The sequence below is a fragment of the Amblyomma mixtum genome, chromosome 1 (genome assembly GCF_055824585.1).
Source record: "Amblyomma mixtum isolate Tamu chromosome 1, ASM5582458v1, whole genome shotgun sequence".
NCBI classification, from domain to species: domain Eukaryota; kingdom Metazoa; phylum Arthropoda; class Arachnida; order Ixodida; family Ixodidae; genus Amblyomma; species Amblyomma mixtum.
The window spans coordinates 49,376,720-49,394,462 of NC_143012.1; the positions used below are offsets into that span (position 1 = coordinate 49,376,720).

Genomic DNA, 17,743 nt, shown 5'->3' on the forward strand with positions numbered 1-17,743 from the left:
ATAAGATTAAGAAGTTAGCGGAAATATGGGGGCCTGCAAATGGGAAAAGATAAGGTTAATTGGAAAGACATGAAGAGGCCTTTGCCCTGCGGTGGGTGTAGTCAGGCTGATGATGATGGCGATGATTCTACAAGATTAAACCAGAAGCGTACAACTTCTTCGAATTGAATGTCGTGTGGAGCGGTAGGATCAGCGCCCTGTGCGAAATTATCTTCAAACAAATTGTGCGGGGTCACATAATTTACGATTTCAACATGTGATATTGTGACGAAGACGAAGCTGGCAGTGGCGCGGGACGGAGCGCTCGCGCTAGGCCAGCGGACATTAAAATCATCTCATAGCCATCGTTCACCCCGCCTCATTCTTCGGCTGGCCGCCACGTTACATTTGGTGTGGGGTGCTGGGGTCCCTTCATCGCCATCCTGGTCACGGAGCTTCGGCGTCCTGGGCCTGCCGTGGACGTCGGCCGTGAGTACCTGGTCAGCGCCGCACGGCCGTGCCCCAGCCCGCCCGACCTGAACCGACCTCGACGCTCACCCCAGCCCCGTCCCCCGCCCGGACCACACTACACGACGACCCAAGACCCGACGGACCAAAACCCGACGGACCCAAGACCCCACCGACCCAAGACCCCACTGACCCAAACGTGAAGACACCGTCCCCCTGCCTCTGCCGTTCGGTGCGTCCAGAGACCTCGGCCGTCAGCTCCTGGCACTCTACGGCCCGGATGCTTCGTGGACGGGGACTCATTCTCTCATCTTTCTCATCGTGGCGGCCAGCACTGCACCATCTTCTACATATTGTTCGATCCTTCACTCAAGACCATCGCCATTTCGCCGTCTGTTCGTCACCGATCGGGACGATCGCTCGGAGGCCCCGGGTAGTGTGACGAAGACGAAGCTGGCAGTGGCGCGGGACGGAGCGCTCGCGCTAGGCCAGCGGCCATTAAAATCATCTCATAGCCATCGTTCACCACGCCTCATTCTTCGGCTGGCCGCCACGTTACAATATTTCTGTTTGGCTATCAAGACTGCTTCTTGCCGCGAACTGTTTACTCCCGTCCATAACGCCTCCTCTTACTAAATCACAACAATGAGCAAGTAAGCGTACACTGCGCGAAGTGCGTTTAAATGAGTCAGCTTAAAACCGACAGGAGCCAGCCAGGAATGTTAAGAAATTTGCGGTGACAGTCTAGGGCTGCATAAAATTCCTTTTCTAATCACGTTATAGAAACGAAGTGCTTCTCAAACTTTTTCACATATCGCGTACACACACCAGTTTACACAGCTTGCATGCACAAGAGAAATGTGAGCGTAACCGTGCAGCTTGTTAGGATTTTGTGCCTTGTTCAAGAAAGTGCTGACTGGGAAAATATGAACAGGCACTCAGTTCTCGACTAGCACGTGTCCAGAAAACTGCCTGTATAAGAGGAATTTCCAGTCGCGAACTATTTCATAGAATGTAGATTCCTCGAAGCAAGATTCACTACTATTGTCCGCCTGAATTCGGCTTAATAGAAACAATGAAAAGTTTGGTTTGGTTTATGGGGTTTTAACGTCCCAAAGCGACTAAGGCTATGAGAGACGCCGTAGTGGAGGGCTCCGGAAATTTCGACCACCTGGGGTTCTTTAACGTGCACTGACATCGCACAGTACACGGGCCTCTAGAATTTCTCCTCCAAAGAAATTCAACCGTCGCGGCCGGGATCGAACCCGCGTCTTTCGGGTCAGCAGCCGAGAACCATAAGCACTGAGCCACCGCGGCGGCAGAAACAAAGAAAAACTGCAAGGTTTCACATTGGTGGTAGGAGGCCGAGTTGGCTGTTGCCTATCGTTTAAACATTTCAGAACAATAGACCGCTTTCTTGGAGTGTCATGGCTTGGACATCTCGGATTACGTTGGTTTTTCCTGGGGTTTGGTGGCTTTCTTGGAGGTATTGCTAGCGATGAGCTTTTATAGCTTTTAAGGACAAAAAATACCTTTATAAGTACCTGAAAATTCTCAGCTGCTTCTAGAGTGACAATGCTCTCTTTTTTTGGACATTTGGTATAAGTTAAGGGTAAGCAACACTAACGCTAAGGAAGTAAATTAAGGCGAAACCCGGAAGGTGCCCATGTGCCGTCCGATGTGACCCCGCCTTCAAGAACCACAGGCAGACTAAATTAATCCCGAGTTCTCCACTACGGTGTCCTTCGTAGGTCTCATCCCTTCCGAACGCAAATACCACAATTTTAATGTCTTCACTTTCCCGCTGTTTGTTTGTGTACATTTCAGGTGAGTGAAATATTCTCCTAGCTAAAATATTCCTTTTGTCAGTATAATCATCCCGGTGATCTTCCGATAGGACGACATTAGTCTCGATTACTAAAAGAAGGACCTGATCTAAACAAATGCGCATTATTATCCCTGCACGTCTCAAAGGTATTCCTTTCATCGTGTTGAACGCGAAAATTTCGCTCCCCTGTTTAAAAATTGAATTTTTTGCACGCCTTGGCATTAAGCATTAAAACATGTACCAACCAACCCGTATTTGCCCTCTTCTGGCATTAAGCAAATTTACGGAATAAACTGGTGTAAGAGCCACATTTTTTAAAAGTCAATAATAATTTTTAGGTGCGGCCGATACAAGAAATAAAAATAAAGCATATCACCCTCTTATGTTCTCATTTATGTAGTCCAAACCAGGAGGTGTTGCCCATGCCCGAGTGTGGACCCTACACGAGATTCTACTGCATAGGCTATATTACATTCGTAGTGATTCGGAAAATGAGCTCTTTCAGCTTTTCCCTTGTGCTCCGCGGATTGTACTTTTCGGATTGGGGATTTAGCTATTAAAACTAGCGCGGCTATGGGGGGGTTGCCCAACATTCAAAGACAGATGAATTTCAGGGTCACGCCGTCTTTAATTGGTGCATTATACCCGGTGAACGCGTACTTTAGGACCTTGAAACCTTTCGCATGCGGTTTGAAGCCACCACGTCCGCAGCTCGTGGATCGGATGCGCCTTGCGTTAGGTCATGTCCCATTTCTCCGAGTGTGAACGCTTAGGCTGACGGGATGTCCCTTGCCCTCCTTCCGCTTTCTGTCGCATGCGAGCCCTTTAAGCGCCACGTCCTTCACGCTAGTTTCTTAATGGCGCTGTTTCTGAATGTGATTGGCGCAAGCTACACCCGCACAAGACAACTACGGGGCTGGTAACCGAACGTCAGCGCTCCCCGCAAATGAGCTTTATCAAGCAGAGGTCAACTCCCTACTGGAAAGAAAGAAGTCTTGCGGAAAATAATGCAGTTTCGCTGTTCTCATTTGCTTTCAGGGCAACATTTCCACCTGTACGCTCCTGTACTTATGATTGCGGAGAACTGCACTGACACGCGTCGCCGTGCTGAGACGACTCTAGACATAAAAGCAAAGGCTAATAGGCGCTAGTTTTAAAAGTACCTCGGTTAGAAGGAATTGTTTCCAAAAGACGAGAGGGTGTGGCTTTCCGTCTAGTGTTTGGAACGATGATTTCTGCTCCCTACTTCGCTTGCCAGCCACATCTACATAAAGTGCAAATATATCCTTGAGCGACTGCAGATCGTCGCAAGTATGCAGTCATTTTCAGTTCGCTTTGCATAACACAAATAGTCAAGACTCACTGCACGTCTACGGGCCAACCCTTTTCTATTCGAAGCTCTCTTTACTTCACCACATATGTTCAGAGAAACGCCATACTGAACGTAAATGGCCGTCTCCAACTGCGGGGGGGAAATCTGACTGTGCAGCCTGCTCGTGGCCCCCCCCGCCACCGAATACGGGCCGGTGTAGTTTCGGCTACTAGGCTTTGTTTCGGTGCAATGCCAGCAGTGGGGATGGGATGGCCGGGACCCATCCTCTGGGGATGCAAACCCCCAATGGGAGTGGCAGCGACTCCCAGACGACTGTGAGGGCCAGTCGTGCACGTGAGGTCCGATGCCTGAGCGGAGGCAGGCCTGGGTTTATACTCAGGTTGGACCCACGAAATCCGGCCCGGAAGGCATGTCAAAACGCCAAAAGGTTTTCAAATACATGCTACCTTCCTTCCTCTGCGCGCGGGGGCGTGCAAGTCTGGCTACCGACGCGTCGGTTTCTGGTTACGGAGAAACCAGGTCCGCGCGGGGGTTCATAGTGGCCAGGCTCTGAGGACCGCCGCCTCGGGGAAGCGGCCTTACGGCCGGCCGCAGGCTTAACCGCCTGCGGGATGCCGGGGGATGAGGGCTTAGTACTGCCTCGTAAGAGTCTGGCGAAAACCGAAGATGTGTGGAGTACCGGTGGAGTAGGCCCGGGTCATCTCATCCTAAGCCACGTTCTTGGTTAGTGGCCCGGTCGCCCAGCCTTGAACACTCACTCCTCAGTAGGAGAAGAGTAAGCTAGGAGAGGAAATAAGTGCATGGATGGTTGGAGGAAGCACAGATGGTCCCCCCGGAGTCTGACCGGTTCTGAGGCCGCGAGGCCGTTGACGAACTGGGCGTCCACTGGCCGGGATATCACACATACTTCCGGTGTCCGAAAAACCGCGAAAAACCTTCGACGGCTAGTAGCCGGCAGGTGGGAAAAGCCTTCTAGTGAGCGATGAGGAGCCCCAGGTAGCTACTGACCCCGTGTTAGGTTTTCCTGTCTCCGACGGTCGGAGCCCGTTGCGTATGGTGGGTGGTCGGGCATCCCGTGAGTGGGGCCGCACCATTGGGCAATCTCGATGCTCTCCCTGCCCTGGCCAGGCGGGCCAGAAATGGAGTCGAGATAATTGAAGGATCAGAGCAAAAATCTCGCTGTCCCCATTCCCTTCCCACGTCCCATTTCCCTTTCCGCTACTTCCCAGGGGAGGTCAGGGGAGCCTCCCCGGGCCCGCTCTCTCGGCTGTGGGTCGCTAATGTAGCATTTTCCCTAATATTTTATTTTTCCACCCACGGGTGGTCAAATTACAACTTGCCTACAGGCCTCCTCTTTTATTTTTCAATTGGGTTAAGCCTGTTGTGTGTAAACGGTGCAGGCAGGGGCCTATTATTTTTATTTCCTTTTCGGTTGCCCCAACCTATTCAATGTATATTTTTTGCGTGAGTGATTTGGTTCACAAGTGAAGGCTTTTACCTGATTGTTGGGCCAGTGAAGGAGGCTAGATAAACGATTTAAAAGTCTTCTGCCGTCAAATGCGAAAGGCAACAACCTAGTTACAACGAAAGACGATTTTTTTTTCTCGATTCAAGTGCCGAAACGAATTCTGCGTAGTATGCGACATAAGTAAACCCAGGCAGAAAATTAAGAAAGTGTGCTTATCAGACATAATTATAGAGCAATCATGTATTAAGTCCTTTGCTTGTCTTCCTATCCTTTTTTGAACAACCAATACCAATTAAGGCTTTTTGGAACATTTTCCTTATTCATGACAAAATAGTACGTTACCAGCACGACAGAAAACTGAACGATTGTTTCTTGGGACAAATTCAATTGAATAAGCGACAATTTCACGTCTACTCAACGTACACATCAAAACGGATAGCTTACCTCGCTGTTTGCAAACGCGGCTCCGGCAAACGTGGTAGCGTTCTGAAAAGAGAAGGAAACAAACCACTGAATAGAAAAGGTATGGATATATGATACACTAGACAGGCACCAGCACCACGAAAACACCACGAAGACAAGGCAATCCATATTTCAGATATCAACATTCCTTTAGGTTTATGCCAAACATTCAGTCCATTTACCTTCAATAACATGTTAGAGTGCCACATCTTATTAGCTCGTTATTAGAAAAAGGAGCAGGAAAGGTGGAAAAGGAAGCGGAGGAGACTATGTTAGCCGACGGGTAGCCTAGAGACTTGGCATCAGCCTCTGCAGCTGCGAAAGGTGGTCGGTTCGACACCCACCGCTGGAAAGAGATGGGTAAAAAGGCCTCCGGCCTGGCGGCTGGCTTTTTTAGGGGTGTGCACTTTGAAGAGGCTCTGCCAGGTCCGCTACTCCTTTTCGGGGATAACACCAGCTTCAAACACCGCAGCCAGCGAAGGCGTTTGTCGTTAGTGCGTTCGCACGGATGATCAAGCTCAAGTTCTACTATTCATAGTATCAGAAACAAACGAGTTTTCATTTAATAGCCAATACTTTCTTCTTAGCTATATATTTGAAGTAAATAAAATTTACCATACTTTAGCAAACTTACCATACTGCCATGGAGGCCCCCATGAATCCACTGAACACAGCCATAAGAATATGGTGAACAGTGTTATAATATTCATAGCCTGAATAAATTTCGTATTCTAACAGCGAACAAACTCCCCTGAAAATGAAAAGACAAGTTTTTGAAATGGCATACTAGGAAGAAACTTCTACAAAAATACGTTATTGATTCTTCAACGCAGGCGATTACCACAATGCGGCTTTAAAAACAAAAATTTAAAACGAAGTTCACGAGTTTATATAGTCCGACAAAGGTATCACCAAAGCACAATCACGGTATTTTTAACAGTGACTGCACTCAGAGCTTGAGCATTTCTTCGGAATGAGGTTCTAAGATTATGCGTGCTTTTTTTTTGGTATATACACCAGCTTGTAAATGCGGGCTCAGTGGCATAACCACGTTTTCAATCTCCATTCTGCTCACTCTGATGATATTTATTACCCAGTTCTACATTACAGAGTTCACAGCGACTCACAATCAATTATAAGAATGCAGTTGGATAATGTATAACATGGAGATTGCGGATAGTCAGTATAGTCTGTTTGATACCAAGTAACTTCGCTATCAAAGTATTCGAGCAGCCACAAAGAGCTACATTTTACTTTCGATTGGTAGACCCCTTGCTTAAACACATTCGTGATGTTTTATTGAAGGCATAACCATAATGCCATAAATAAATTGATAATTCATAAGTTTCAAACTTGATGCGCAGAATAAAAGTGCCCAACTTGCATATCAGTAGGCCCTAACCTGGTTTATGCGACTGGTGGAAATCATTTACAACTTAAAGCGTTTTATGAATACTTCTGTGCAGTATAATCATCATGGTTGATATTCCTTGCATGCTGGTTTCTAATAAACGATCTGCGTGGTTATTATTGAATATCAGTACTTCCTCTTCACGTTACGGCTTGTCAAAGCATCGTTTTTTCCGGCTATCATCGTAAAGGGCGCCTAATTTTTGGGTTAAAAATACTTTTTTTTAGTGGGAGGAACTGCAGTGGGAGTAACTATTGTAACTGCCGGCCCTTTACTGGGGCGATATTTTAAAAATTGTAAAATGGTTGTAGTCGCAGAATCAGCGAAACTCTGGTATTATAAGCGCAACTTTATGATCTGGCCACCTTCGTACTGCTGGTCACCGTACAACCAAACTAAACAACCTTATTAAGCGGTGTATAGAGTGTGGACATGTATTTCACAAAACAAGTGTCCGTGAGTTTCGTATAGCTATAAATATGTGTTCTTTGTTCATGATCGTCACGCCATTTCTTATTTACTTCCGGTTCGGTTAATGCATTGGTTTCTCTAACACTTTTCAGATGCAGGTGTTACAAAGAAATGCTTTCTCCGTTCGCTTTCGCGAACCTTTTCAGTTTACCGCCTAATACTTTACTATACTCTCGTTAAAGTCAAGTGGTATTTTTATTTCTATCTTCCGCTGCCAAATGCCGTTTAAACGAGTATAGACATTTAAATTTGGTGGCATGTTTTCTTCTGTACAATGATGCAGAAGACACTGCTATGCATTAATCATCTTGGGGTGTACGCCTACTACCGCTAACTAATTTATAATCGAATTTCTCAGTCATGCTCTTTCGGTTTCGGTTTCAACCGCCGAACAGTGTGATGTCAAAGTGTGGCTATACGTCCTGTGAGGCATGCAAAAACTGCAATATAATTGCTGTTTCATCGGTTTAATTCCCTGCAGTGCTGAAGCCAGTCTAATTGAAGAGCCGTAATGACAACGAATGTAGAAGCAGCGACTACATTTCAGATTTTGCATGCCTTACGTGCTCTATAACAACACTTCGACGTCACAGTCATCGTTCTGCTGTTGAAACCGAAACCGGAGCAGTACGAGAAAGAAATTGGATTATAAATTATTTAGCGCTCGTAGGAGAATACCACGTGCCACATCATGTATAATAATACCTTTCGCATCATTAAAAATACGTAAACAGGCACCCAAAAGTTAGGTGTCTATGCTGTTTTAAGAAACCGCAGGAACTGCACTACAGAACCCAACCGCTAAGCATTCCCTGCTTGCATCCGCGCCTGTGAACAAGTTGGTGACAAAAGCGAAATGGTCTTGTATAATTCCGAGATATTGTTCTGTCGAGTACAATGGATGCTCCTCTCGTGCCTCGGAGCAGCAGCTTCTTTCTAGAAGCTCAACGGCTGCAAGTTGCGCACGGTACAGTGGCGAGCCAAAAACATTACCGAAAGTGACCGATCACCGGAGAGACGCGATGGCAGCCCGCGGCGCTGCGCACTCTAAACAGAAAGCAGTAAAAAGGTAGTAAAGCTGTTTTGTAGCGCACACCCTTAAAAAAACGGGTGTCGGCTAGAGGACAACTTACTCCCGTTTTAAACCCATATAGGTGTATTCGTATTTAGAGTGTGCTGCGTCGGCACGTCGCCAGCGGGAGTGACAGGCCGTTCCCATGGTTCAGTTTAGGAAAGTTCAAGAGATCGTCGGCAAAGAATTCCTGTTACTCCCAATTTTTCGGTGAACGGATTTTTGCGATAAAATGATAACAGAAATGAAGTCAAAGCTGCTCACGACAACCGCGATAAAAAGAAAGGCCATCTACTCAGTCACTCCTAGCGGCACTCCGTTGCTTTGCAAGAGGTGGAGAAGACAAATATTGTTTCCTGCCTGCCTCAACTTGTTGCAAACCAACCTGGCACTATCATTATCAGCCTGCTAGAGAACGGGGACAGCCCGCGGTGCATTTGAGATTTTGTGGTAGCCTGTAACTTATGCTAATCTTTTATACTCGCCACTGCAGATCAGCCGAAGGAAGAGTAAATGATGTCCCTCCTTTATCAGCTGCCGGCAACCTCGTGACCGTATTCTTCAAAACTAAGTTTCAAGCCTACTTCACCTTCGGCCAGCTGATAAGATTAGATTTTGTCCTCGAGATTACGTTCAGTATGCTGGACAAACAGTGCACTTCAGTTACGGAAGAAAGCCTTCTGTGGAGATTGCAAATAAAGCGTTGCGGTGTTTTTGAAAGGGGGGTTGTGAGGCATTTTTGAGGCTTAACTTCTTTTAAAGCTCCATAAGCACAGCATAACTATAAGTTATATACAATGCCAGTTCGACGCCTTCAGTGCTGAAAAAAGTGTTTTAAAAGCACGTTTCCAGCTATCTAGCTGTCTCTTAACTCCCTGCCATTGACATGCCTAAACTCTAATCCTAACTTCGCGAGGACACCTGACGTCAGTGCCCAATGTACCACAAGGGCGACATCCAAGTAGTTGCTTTGGATTTTAAATATAAAGGCACCATCTATCGGTCCATGAAGAAAATTCCCAAGACAAGGAGTTTGTAAACACTAGCGGTGTATGGCGAGAGCGAGCACATACCGCATAACCATAAGTTATATACAATGCCAGTTCGACGCCTTCAGTGCTGAAAAAAGTGTTTTAAAAGCACGTTTCCAGCTATCTAGCTGTCTCTTAACTCCCTGCCATTGACATGCCTAAACTCTAATCCTAACTTCGCGAGGACACCTGACGTCAGTGCCCAATGTACCACAAGGGCGACATCCAAGTAGTTGCTTTGGAATTTAAATATAAAGGCACCATCTATCGGTCCATGAAAAAAATTCCCAAGACAAGGAGTTTGTAAACACTAGCGGTGTATGGCGAGAGCGAGCACATACCGCATAACCATAAGTTATATACAATGCCAGTTCGACGCCTTCAGTGCTGAAAAAAGTGTTTTAAAAGCACGTTTCCAGCTATCTAGCTGTCTCTTAACTCCCTGCCATTGACATGCCTAAACTCTAATCCTAACTTCGCGAGGACACCTGACGTCAGTGCCCAATGTACCACAAGGGCGACATCCAAGTAGTTGCTTTGGATTTTAAATATAAAGGCACCATCTATCGGTCCATGAAGAAAATTCCCAAGACAAGGAGTTTGTAAACACTAGCGGTGTATGGCGAGAGCGAGCACATACCGCATAACCATAAGTTATATACAATGCCAGTTCGACGCCTTCAGTGCTGAAAAAAGTGTTTTAAAAGCACGTTTCCAGCTATCTAGCTGTCTCTTAACTCCCTGCCATTGACATGCCTAAACTCTAATCCTAACTTCGCGAGGACACCTGACGTCAGTGCCCAATGTACCACAAGGGCGACATCCAAGTAGTTGCTTTGGATTTTAAATATAAAGGCACCATCTATCGGTCCATGAAGAAAATTCCCAAGACAAGGAGTTTGTAAACACTAGTGGTGTATGGCGAGAGCGAGCACATACCGCATAACCATAAGTTATATACAATGCCAGTTCGACGCCTTCAGTGCTGAAAAAAAGTGTTTTAAAAGCACGTTTCCAGCTATCTAGCTGTCTCCTAACTCCCTGCCATTGACATGCCTAAACTCTAATCCTAACTTCGCGAGGACACCTGACGTCAGTGCCCAATGTACCACAAGGACTACATCCAAGTAGTTGCTTTGGATTTTAAATATAAAGGCACCATCTATCGGTCCATGAAGAAAATTCCCAAGACAAGGAGTTTGTAAACACTAGCGGTGTATGGCGAGAGCGAGCACATACCGCATAACCATAAGTTATATACAATGCCAGTTCGACGCCTTCAGTGCTGAAAAAAGTGTTTTAAAAGCACGTTTCCAGCTATCTAGCTGTCTCTTAACTCCCTGCCATTGACATGCCTAAACTCTAATCCTAACTTCGCGAGGACACCTGACGTCAGTGCCCAATGTACCACAAGGGCGACATCCAAGTAGTTGCTTTGGATTTTAAATATAAAGGCACCATCTATCGGTCCATGAAGAAAATTCCCAAGACAAGGAGTTTGTAAACACTAGCGGTGTATGGCGAGAGCGAGCACATACCGCATAACCATAAGTTATATACAATGCCAGTTCGACGCCTTCAGTGCTGAAAAAAGTGTTTTAAAAGCACGTTTCCAGCTATCTAGCTGTCTCTTAACTCCCTGCCATTGACATGCCTAAACTCTAATCCTAACTTCGCGAGGACACCTGACGTCAGTGCCCAATGTACCACAAGGGCGACATCCAAGTAGTTGCTTTGGATTTTAAATATAAAGGCACCATCTATCGGTCCATGAAGAAAATTCCCAAGACAAGTAGTTTGTAAACACTAGCGGTGTATGGCAAGAGTGAGCACATTTAACGTGCACCGTGTGAAATGCTGACATCAAGGTGGTTTTATAGTGTTTCATTTATAATATGGGGAGGGATGTTTCTGAGTCCAGAACGACCGCTTCTTTTGACTGTGTTGTGTGAATGTTGTGTCGTATCTGGATTTATTAAGATTTTTCACCTTAAGCCCCACCTCGATAGACACTTCCGAGGCGCACACGCGAAGCGCCTACGCGCACGGGCGTACGCTGGAGCCTGTCTGCGCATGCGCAAGGCGCGACGCGCGAGCAGGCGCGAGCGGGGCGCAGATATCTGTGCATGTCAGATATCGGCGCCTGCGCACGTGCGCTCGCGCGCGCGTCGGAAGCGGGGTCCGGCTTACAACAATGGGAGGACCGCGGGGCTCTCGGGGACTCTTTTCTTCATAGCTTCGTGTTCCCCGAACTTTTCTTCGCGGTTTAATTGGTCCTTTCAGCGCCCCCCAACCCCTTTTCTTCACGGCTTGACATTTTTTCAGTTGGCTCGCGAGGGGGAGCGAGCCAGCACCAGGGACATGGAGGGACATGCCACTTTCCGACGTCCGTCGCGGCGCGTGCTGGGCGCGCAGGCGCTCCTCCCGTACGCCTGGGAAGTGACCATCGAGGTGGGGCTTTAGCGTGGCGCAGCGCACTGAGGGTATCTAACTCTTTAAAAAATAAAAGAAAATTTGGGCAAAATTGTGTGGTGTTAACGCGCAGACCATAAAAAATGAGCAATTTGCCGCCTCCATACCCAGTAAAATAACAATAAAAATATCGTTAAAGAAATTGTTCGCAATATGCAATAATTTATATTACATTCTTTTAAATGACGCTATTATAGACAACAAGATTACTAATCTGGAAGTTTCAGTTTCTCTAGGCCCGTGTTGTATCTTCTTTCGCTTCCAAACAACATTAAAAGTATGAGTACTTCATGCATCGAGCATTGCACATTATGTAACCGGCTGCGACACTGCTATTACAGGCAGACCAGACGAGTCCATCGCCAACTTTATAATGAAGTGCTTTCTTGACATGCCGAAAATTAGCTGGTATAAAATATATGAATGTAAAATATAGTTCACCACCAAGCCACCTGTATGTTCCTGCAGAGAAAGCTGAAAGACTGAATTCTGATAGATTTGCATTGTGCCGCTGGTGGTTTTTCAATATGTTTAATTTGGGCGCCTCACTAATCACAAGATTGTAGTTCTGCGATTCGCTACGACGAAAAGAGGAAGTTAAGTACTCTCCGGTCTAGTTTGAATCCGCACGCGTCTTATGCACTGCCTCTAGTTCCCTCCCCCTCACTGCCTGGTACTCCATGTGCTTCTAATTCTCCAGTTTATATCTAAGGATCAGGAAAAGCAGGAAAGGCAGGGAGATTAACCGGAAAAAGAAATCGATTTTCTACCCTGCATTGGAGGCAAGGGATGAGGGGATACAAAGCTGAAGAAGAAGGAGGAGATATAAAGTTTAAAGAGAAGGAGGAAAGATGAAGGAGTCCATATGCCTACGCTTTGCTACACGTCCCATTGTGTTGCGCGGATAGGAAATTCAAACACAATACCCTGATGGTTGCAAAATTCAATAGCTGAAAATACTATGCTTCCCCTTAGTGAGGTAAGCTTGCTTTGTCGTTAGAGGCAGAAGTTCTGCCTTCCTTCTTTTTAAGAAAGCAGCTAAGATCCAGCTAAGCGACTGCAATGCTGACACAGCTATTCTTACACCGTGGCTGCCACGCAGCTTTCCTTGTAACAATGACCATGTGTTTCCGCTGCAGTGCCGCGGTGCGCATGTGTTTTAACTTTGCACACTTGTAAGGAAAATGGCGAAGACGCTTCCAGCAAATACACTGCAGCAACCACTCGCCGGGCATTGTTACGGGTAGCGTTTTGCTGCGTCAGCCATGAGTTTTTAAAGCTAACCAGAACGACTCAGCCTAGTGAAAAATCAAGATTTCCTCTCCTCATTCTTTACATTAAAAGTAAGAAGATCGTGGGCTTGGAAGGCTTTTCTCTTCGATTACTTTAACTTATTTTCCAAACCACACAAAAGTGAATTCAAAGAGCTCTTCAAGATGACCGGGTTGTTCCTCAGGCCATTGATAAACGAAAAATGCTGGAAGCAATCTTACGTCCCTGACGACGTCCACTACCTGGATAATCTTGAAAATGAACTAATTTCAACTCTGTATAACTCATAAATTAGGAAGTGTGGATGGAATAATTTGATTCTAATGGTTCTTTGCACAAAGGCTCATTTATAAAAAATGCAGGTGAACGTATTTCCTATGGCTAAATGACGGTCCAGAGCAAATGAGTGCCTTGCCAAACAAAATTCTAGATTCTTTGATATTGCCTGTAGTTAAATGAAAGTTAACATAACCGAGTCATTAAAGTTACTTTTTGTAGATATTCATGTCTCGTTAATGACCTGTTTATTGCGAACCCTTTCCTTTGACTTTTTGGCAGTGCGCGGTCTGCACATTGTTACTCGTCCCTTGACCGGGTACATGAAGGCTGAATTTATGTGGCCCCTTTATAATGGTATTCTTCTTCACCAGTATAAGCGCGTGACTGCATGCCCTCACCCATACAGAAAAATGTCACTACATTGCGATCAGGCTGCAAGGAGCAATGATCCGTACGGCTTTGTCTGCTTATCTATTGTGTTTGATCTGCTTGATGGCCGACATTGTGCATAGTTAATAGCAAGTTAAGGCACGACTGAACAACGGGTACTCATAGCGCGCTAAACTTCAAGGTATAACAGGATATGAATGGTAGCCGACGCAGAGACAAAATATAATGAACTGAGCGCACACAAATGCAAGAAGGATTTGAAAACGAGCTGCTTTGCTCTTGCATTCTCCTGACCACGCTGCTCTGTAGGTAGCATGAGGAATACCCACACCAGTCTTACTGGCAAGGAGAGAATGTTGACCAAATGTTTAGGGGACACCCCCAAGGAAATCTTGGGGGTGTCCCCTAAACATTTGGTCAACACTGTTCTCACTTCGAGTTATTGATCAATTCGCTCTCGCCCTACCATTAGCTTGCCGTCCCGGTGAGCTCAATTGGTAGAGCGACTGCTCCGGTGCAGCGGTGGTCCCGGGTTCGAACCCCGGACCAGGACGAATTTTTCATTAACTACAGAAGTTTCTCAGAAAGCTGTATAGCTTTCCTTAGTAGCCGTATGGCTGCGCTCGGGTGGACGTCAATGAGTAATTACTCCCTTATTACAAATCTACTCCACCTTTGGGGTTTCCCCTAAACATTTGTTCAACACTGTTCTCACTTCGAGTTATTGATCAATTCGCTCTAGCCCTGCCATAAGCTTGCCGTCCCGGTTAGCTCAATTGGTAGAGCGACTGCTCCAGTGAAGCGGTGGTCCCGGGTTCGAACCCCGGACCAGTACGAATTTTTCTTTAACTACGAAGTTTCTCAGAAAGCTGTATAGCTTTCCTTAGTAGCCGTATGGCTCCGCTCGGGTGGACGTCAATGAGTAATTACTCCCTTATTATAAGGAGAGAATGTATCACACTTGGTGAATTTTTTTGGTTGGAAAAAAGCTTTGCAGTTGGCAACTAATAAAAGAATGGAGATATAGGTAGGACCACGGATATATTGGAAGTTTGTGCGACATATCGGACATTTTTGTTATTCTGTTCATATCCGAATAACAAAATCGAGTTTGGAGCATTTCCGCATGTTTGAAAAACGTACGAAAAAAAAGGCGCTGGCTAACCGGATATATGTGTATGGTTTCCGCAACCAGTTGTGAGTGGCGCTCGTTCCCGTTCACTTGTGTGTGTGTGTGTGTGTGTGCGTGTGTGCGTGTGTGCGCGTGTGCGCGTGTGCGCGCGTGTGTGTGTGTGTGTGTGTGTGTGTGTGTGTCTGTGTGTGTGTGTGTGTGTGTGTGTGTGTGTTTGTGTGTGTGTGTGTGTGTGTGTGTGTTTGTGTGTGTGTGTGTGCGTGCGTGTGTGTGTGTGTGTGTGTGTGTGTGTGTGTGTGTGTGTGTGTGTGTGTGTGTGTGTGTGTGTGTGTGTGTGTGTGTGTGTGTGTGTGTGTGTGGTTTTTGACGCCTTTTTTGAATTACAATGAAAAACATGCAAATAATCAGCAGCAGTCGATTATCTTCGGGACTGAGAAATCGCACTAGAGAAAAACGCAATGTCTGGGTAACGTATCCGAAGACCTAGCTTAAAGTGCCAGAAAACCAATGACAAGGCGTCTTCATCTATTTCTTCTACACCATTTCATCATCTATACCTACACATTCGGGCAGTGCTATGCTTGTACGCTGCGTGCTTCCCTCTTTATCACCCATCATGGGAACAACGCAGCCGACAATCCTCTTAGAAGAGTAGAAACCGAAAAGTTGGCGGCTTTTTGCTTGATCCTTCCATATTGCGTTACGTAATTGACACACAGAACTTATTTTCACACTACCAGATTATACCATTTCATAGCTTATACCAATATTATTTAGCAACCAGATAAAAAAATCTCTACAACATCATAATCGAGGGTTTCTAGACTTGACTTGCCTCACACTCATAATGTACATGCGTATACCCTGCGCAATACAGAAAAAATGGTTCATTCATTTTTGCCGCACCAACTGTTGGAATAAGATGTTACGTTACAATACGCCACACTTATTAAACCACTTACGGTCTATGAATGTCGAGTATTTCAAGAAGCAGTTTGCGTGAAATTAAACCACTTTTACAAAACGTTGTTGTTATATTTTTTAATTGGCGTATAAAATATTTTGTATGTATATCTCTTTCTATGTAAAAATTTTTTTCTATAGTGTTGGCCCTACTACCGATGTTTGAAATTTTTTACAAAATACTCATATATCCTGTTGTGTGCCATTAAAGGGGGCTCCGGGGGTTCCTCAAATCATCTGCGATCACTTTTTACCCGGACCTACCCACATCTATGATGTAAATAAAATAAACTTGAAACATACTCATGACACTCGGCCTATCGACTTCAGAAGCTTCCTATCTTTAGCAGCGCCATTTTGTGTCCGTCATCTGTGCTATGCGGGAAAGCCCACTTTGGAGCCTTCGGACTGGACTGCCGAAAAAGGACCCAATTGTGAGTCACCGGCAGGCCGAGCCATAGTGGAAAAATCCTGAGCATTGTTGTATTGTCGCCCGTAAACCTCTGCTGTGCTTCTGACGGCAGGCATGAAGACGATACGAGCGACCTTTCTTGCTGGAGTGAACAATAGCCTGGCCATGTAATTTAGGTTTCTGAGGTTCCCTGCCAGATACCGGCGGCGGCTAGAGGTTGCGAATTCTGCAGCCGTTCCAAACTATCTGCGAGCTATGTTAGGACAACTGGCGCGTCATTTGTGATTTCTATATACTTTTTAAAGCAGTCCCGCCGGTCGAACGTCACTGCGAACGTCATCAGTGTTTTCCACGATCGGCGCTGCTCATTGTGTTTAACAACCATGTTTGCAGCTTTTCTCTTTTTTGCCTTGTGGGATGGCTTAAAGCTCGGACTCGACCTCTGAATACTTCAGTATATCTTCCAGTCCTTTCCAGATAGAATTACTGAGGTTATACAAACCATGACGCTACTTTCAGTTGCCACTCATCTGCAAATCATAAATTCGATTTTGTCATTCTTCTTGAATGACCACTTCGTAGGTGTTATTTTGTATGCACGCCAAACTTCTATCTTGGCTCTGCTTCTGTCCATTTTTGTTTACTTCGGTTGCAAAACCGTGCGCTATTTTGAAACAAACAAGAAGATATTTTTCAAAATTTTTTTCACACTGAACAAGTATTCGTTATTCGAAGGAATTGTTTCTTCATATTCGTGCTCCATTCACCTGCTAAAATTTCGGCGTTCGCACACCCATGATTTCGTGGCACTCACGTTGCACAAGGCACTCGTCCACAACACCGACAACCTCAAGGACCGGAAGAAATTCTCAGTGCAATTTACTTTTATATATTCTTTAAATACGAACAGTAATTATTAGTGTTGAAGAGCACTGCAGCGGTGCGTTCACAAGACCCCGGCACACCGGAAATATTGGGGAGCACTCCCGGTGTAGCATGGTTTACATGCTCTCGAAAGCTGTAAAATTCTCATTTCCAAGGAGGGTCACCTAGTGTTCACCTGCGTTCGAACCATTTCGACGCGTCTCAAAAATTACTTTAGAAGTCAATACTAAGACAATTTTCTCATACCATCGCTTTTATAAACTAATATTTATCACTTTTTTTCTCTACAGTTCGGAATAAAACTGCATGTGCAGGTTTCTAAAGACTTGTGGAATTGAATGCAAGATAATCGAAACAGTTTTTTTTTTGCGTTGTCGAAAAGCGCCAATTTTTCGTCACGTACTAATTTGTGAAA

The 17,743-nt window shown here is 45.6% G+C and overlaps 1 protein-coding gene across 1 annotated transcript in view; it reads right to left on the reverse strand.

The window, feature by feature from the left end:
• LOC149366290 (neprilysin-1-like) overlaps positions 1-6,248 on the reverse strand; it is a 44,452-nt gene extending 38,204 nt beyond the window's left edge. Inside the window, exons 1-2 of the mRNA XM_089550092.1 lie at positions 6,173-6,248; positions 5,521-5,562 (exon numbers count right to left, since the gene is read on the reverse strand). Coding sequence (XP_089406218.1) covers positions 5,521-5,562; positions 6,173-6,248 — 118 coding nt within the window. The remainder of the gene's footprint in view (positions 1-5,520; positions 5,563-6,172) is intronic.
• Between the last annotated feature and the right edge of the window lie 11,495 nt (positions 6,249-17,743).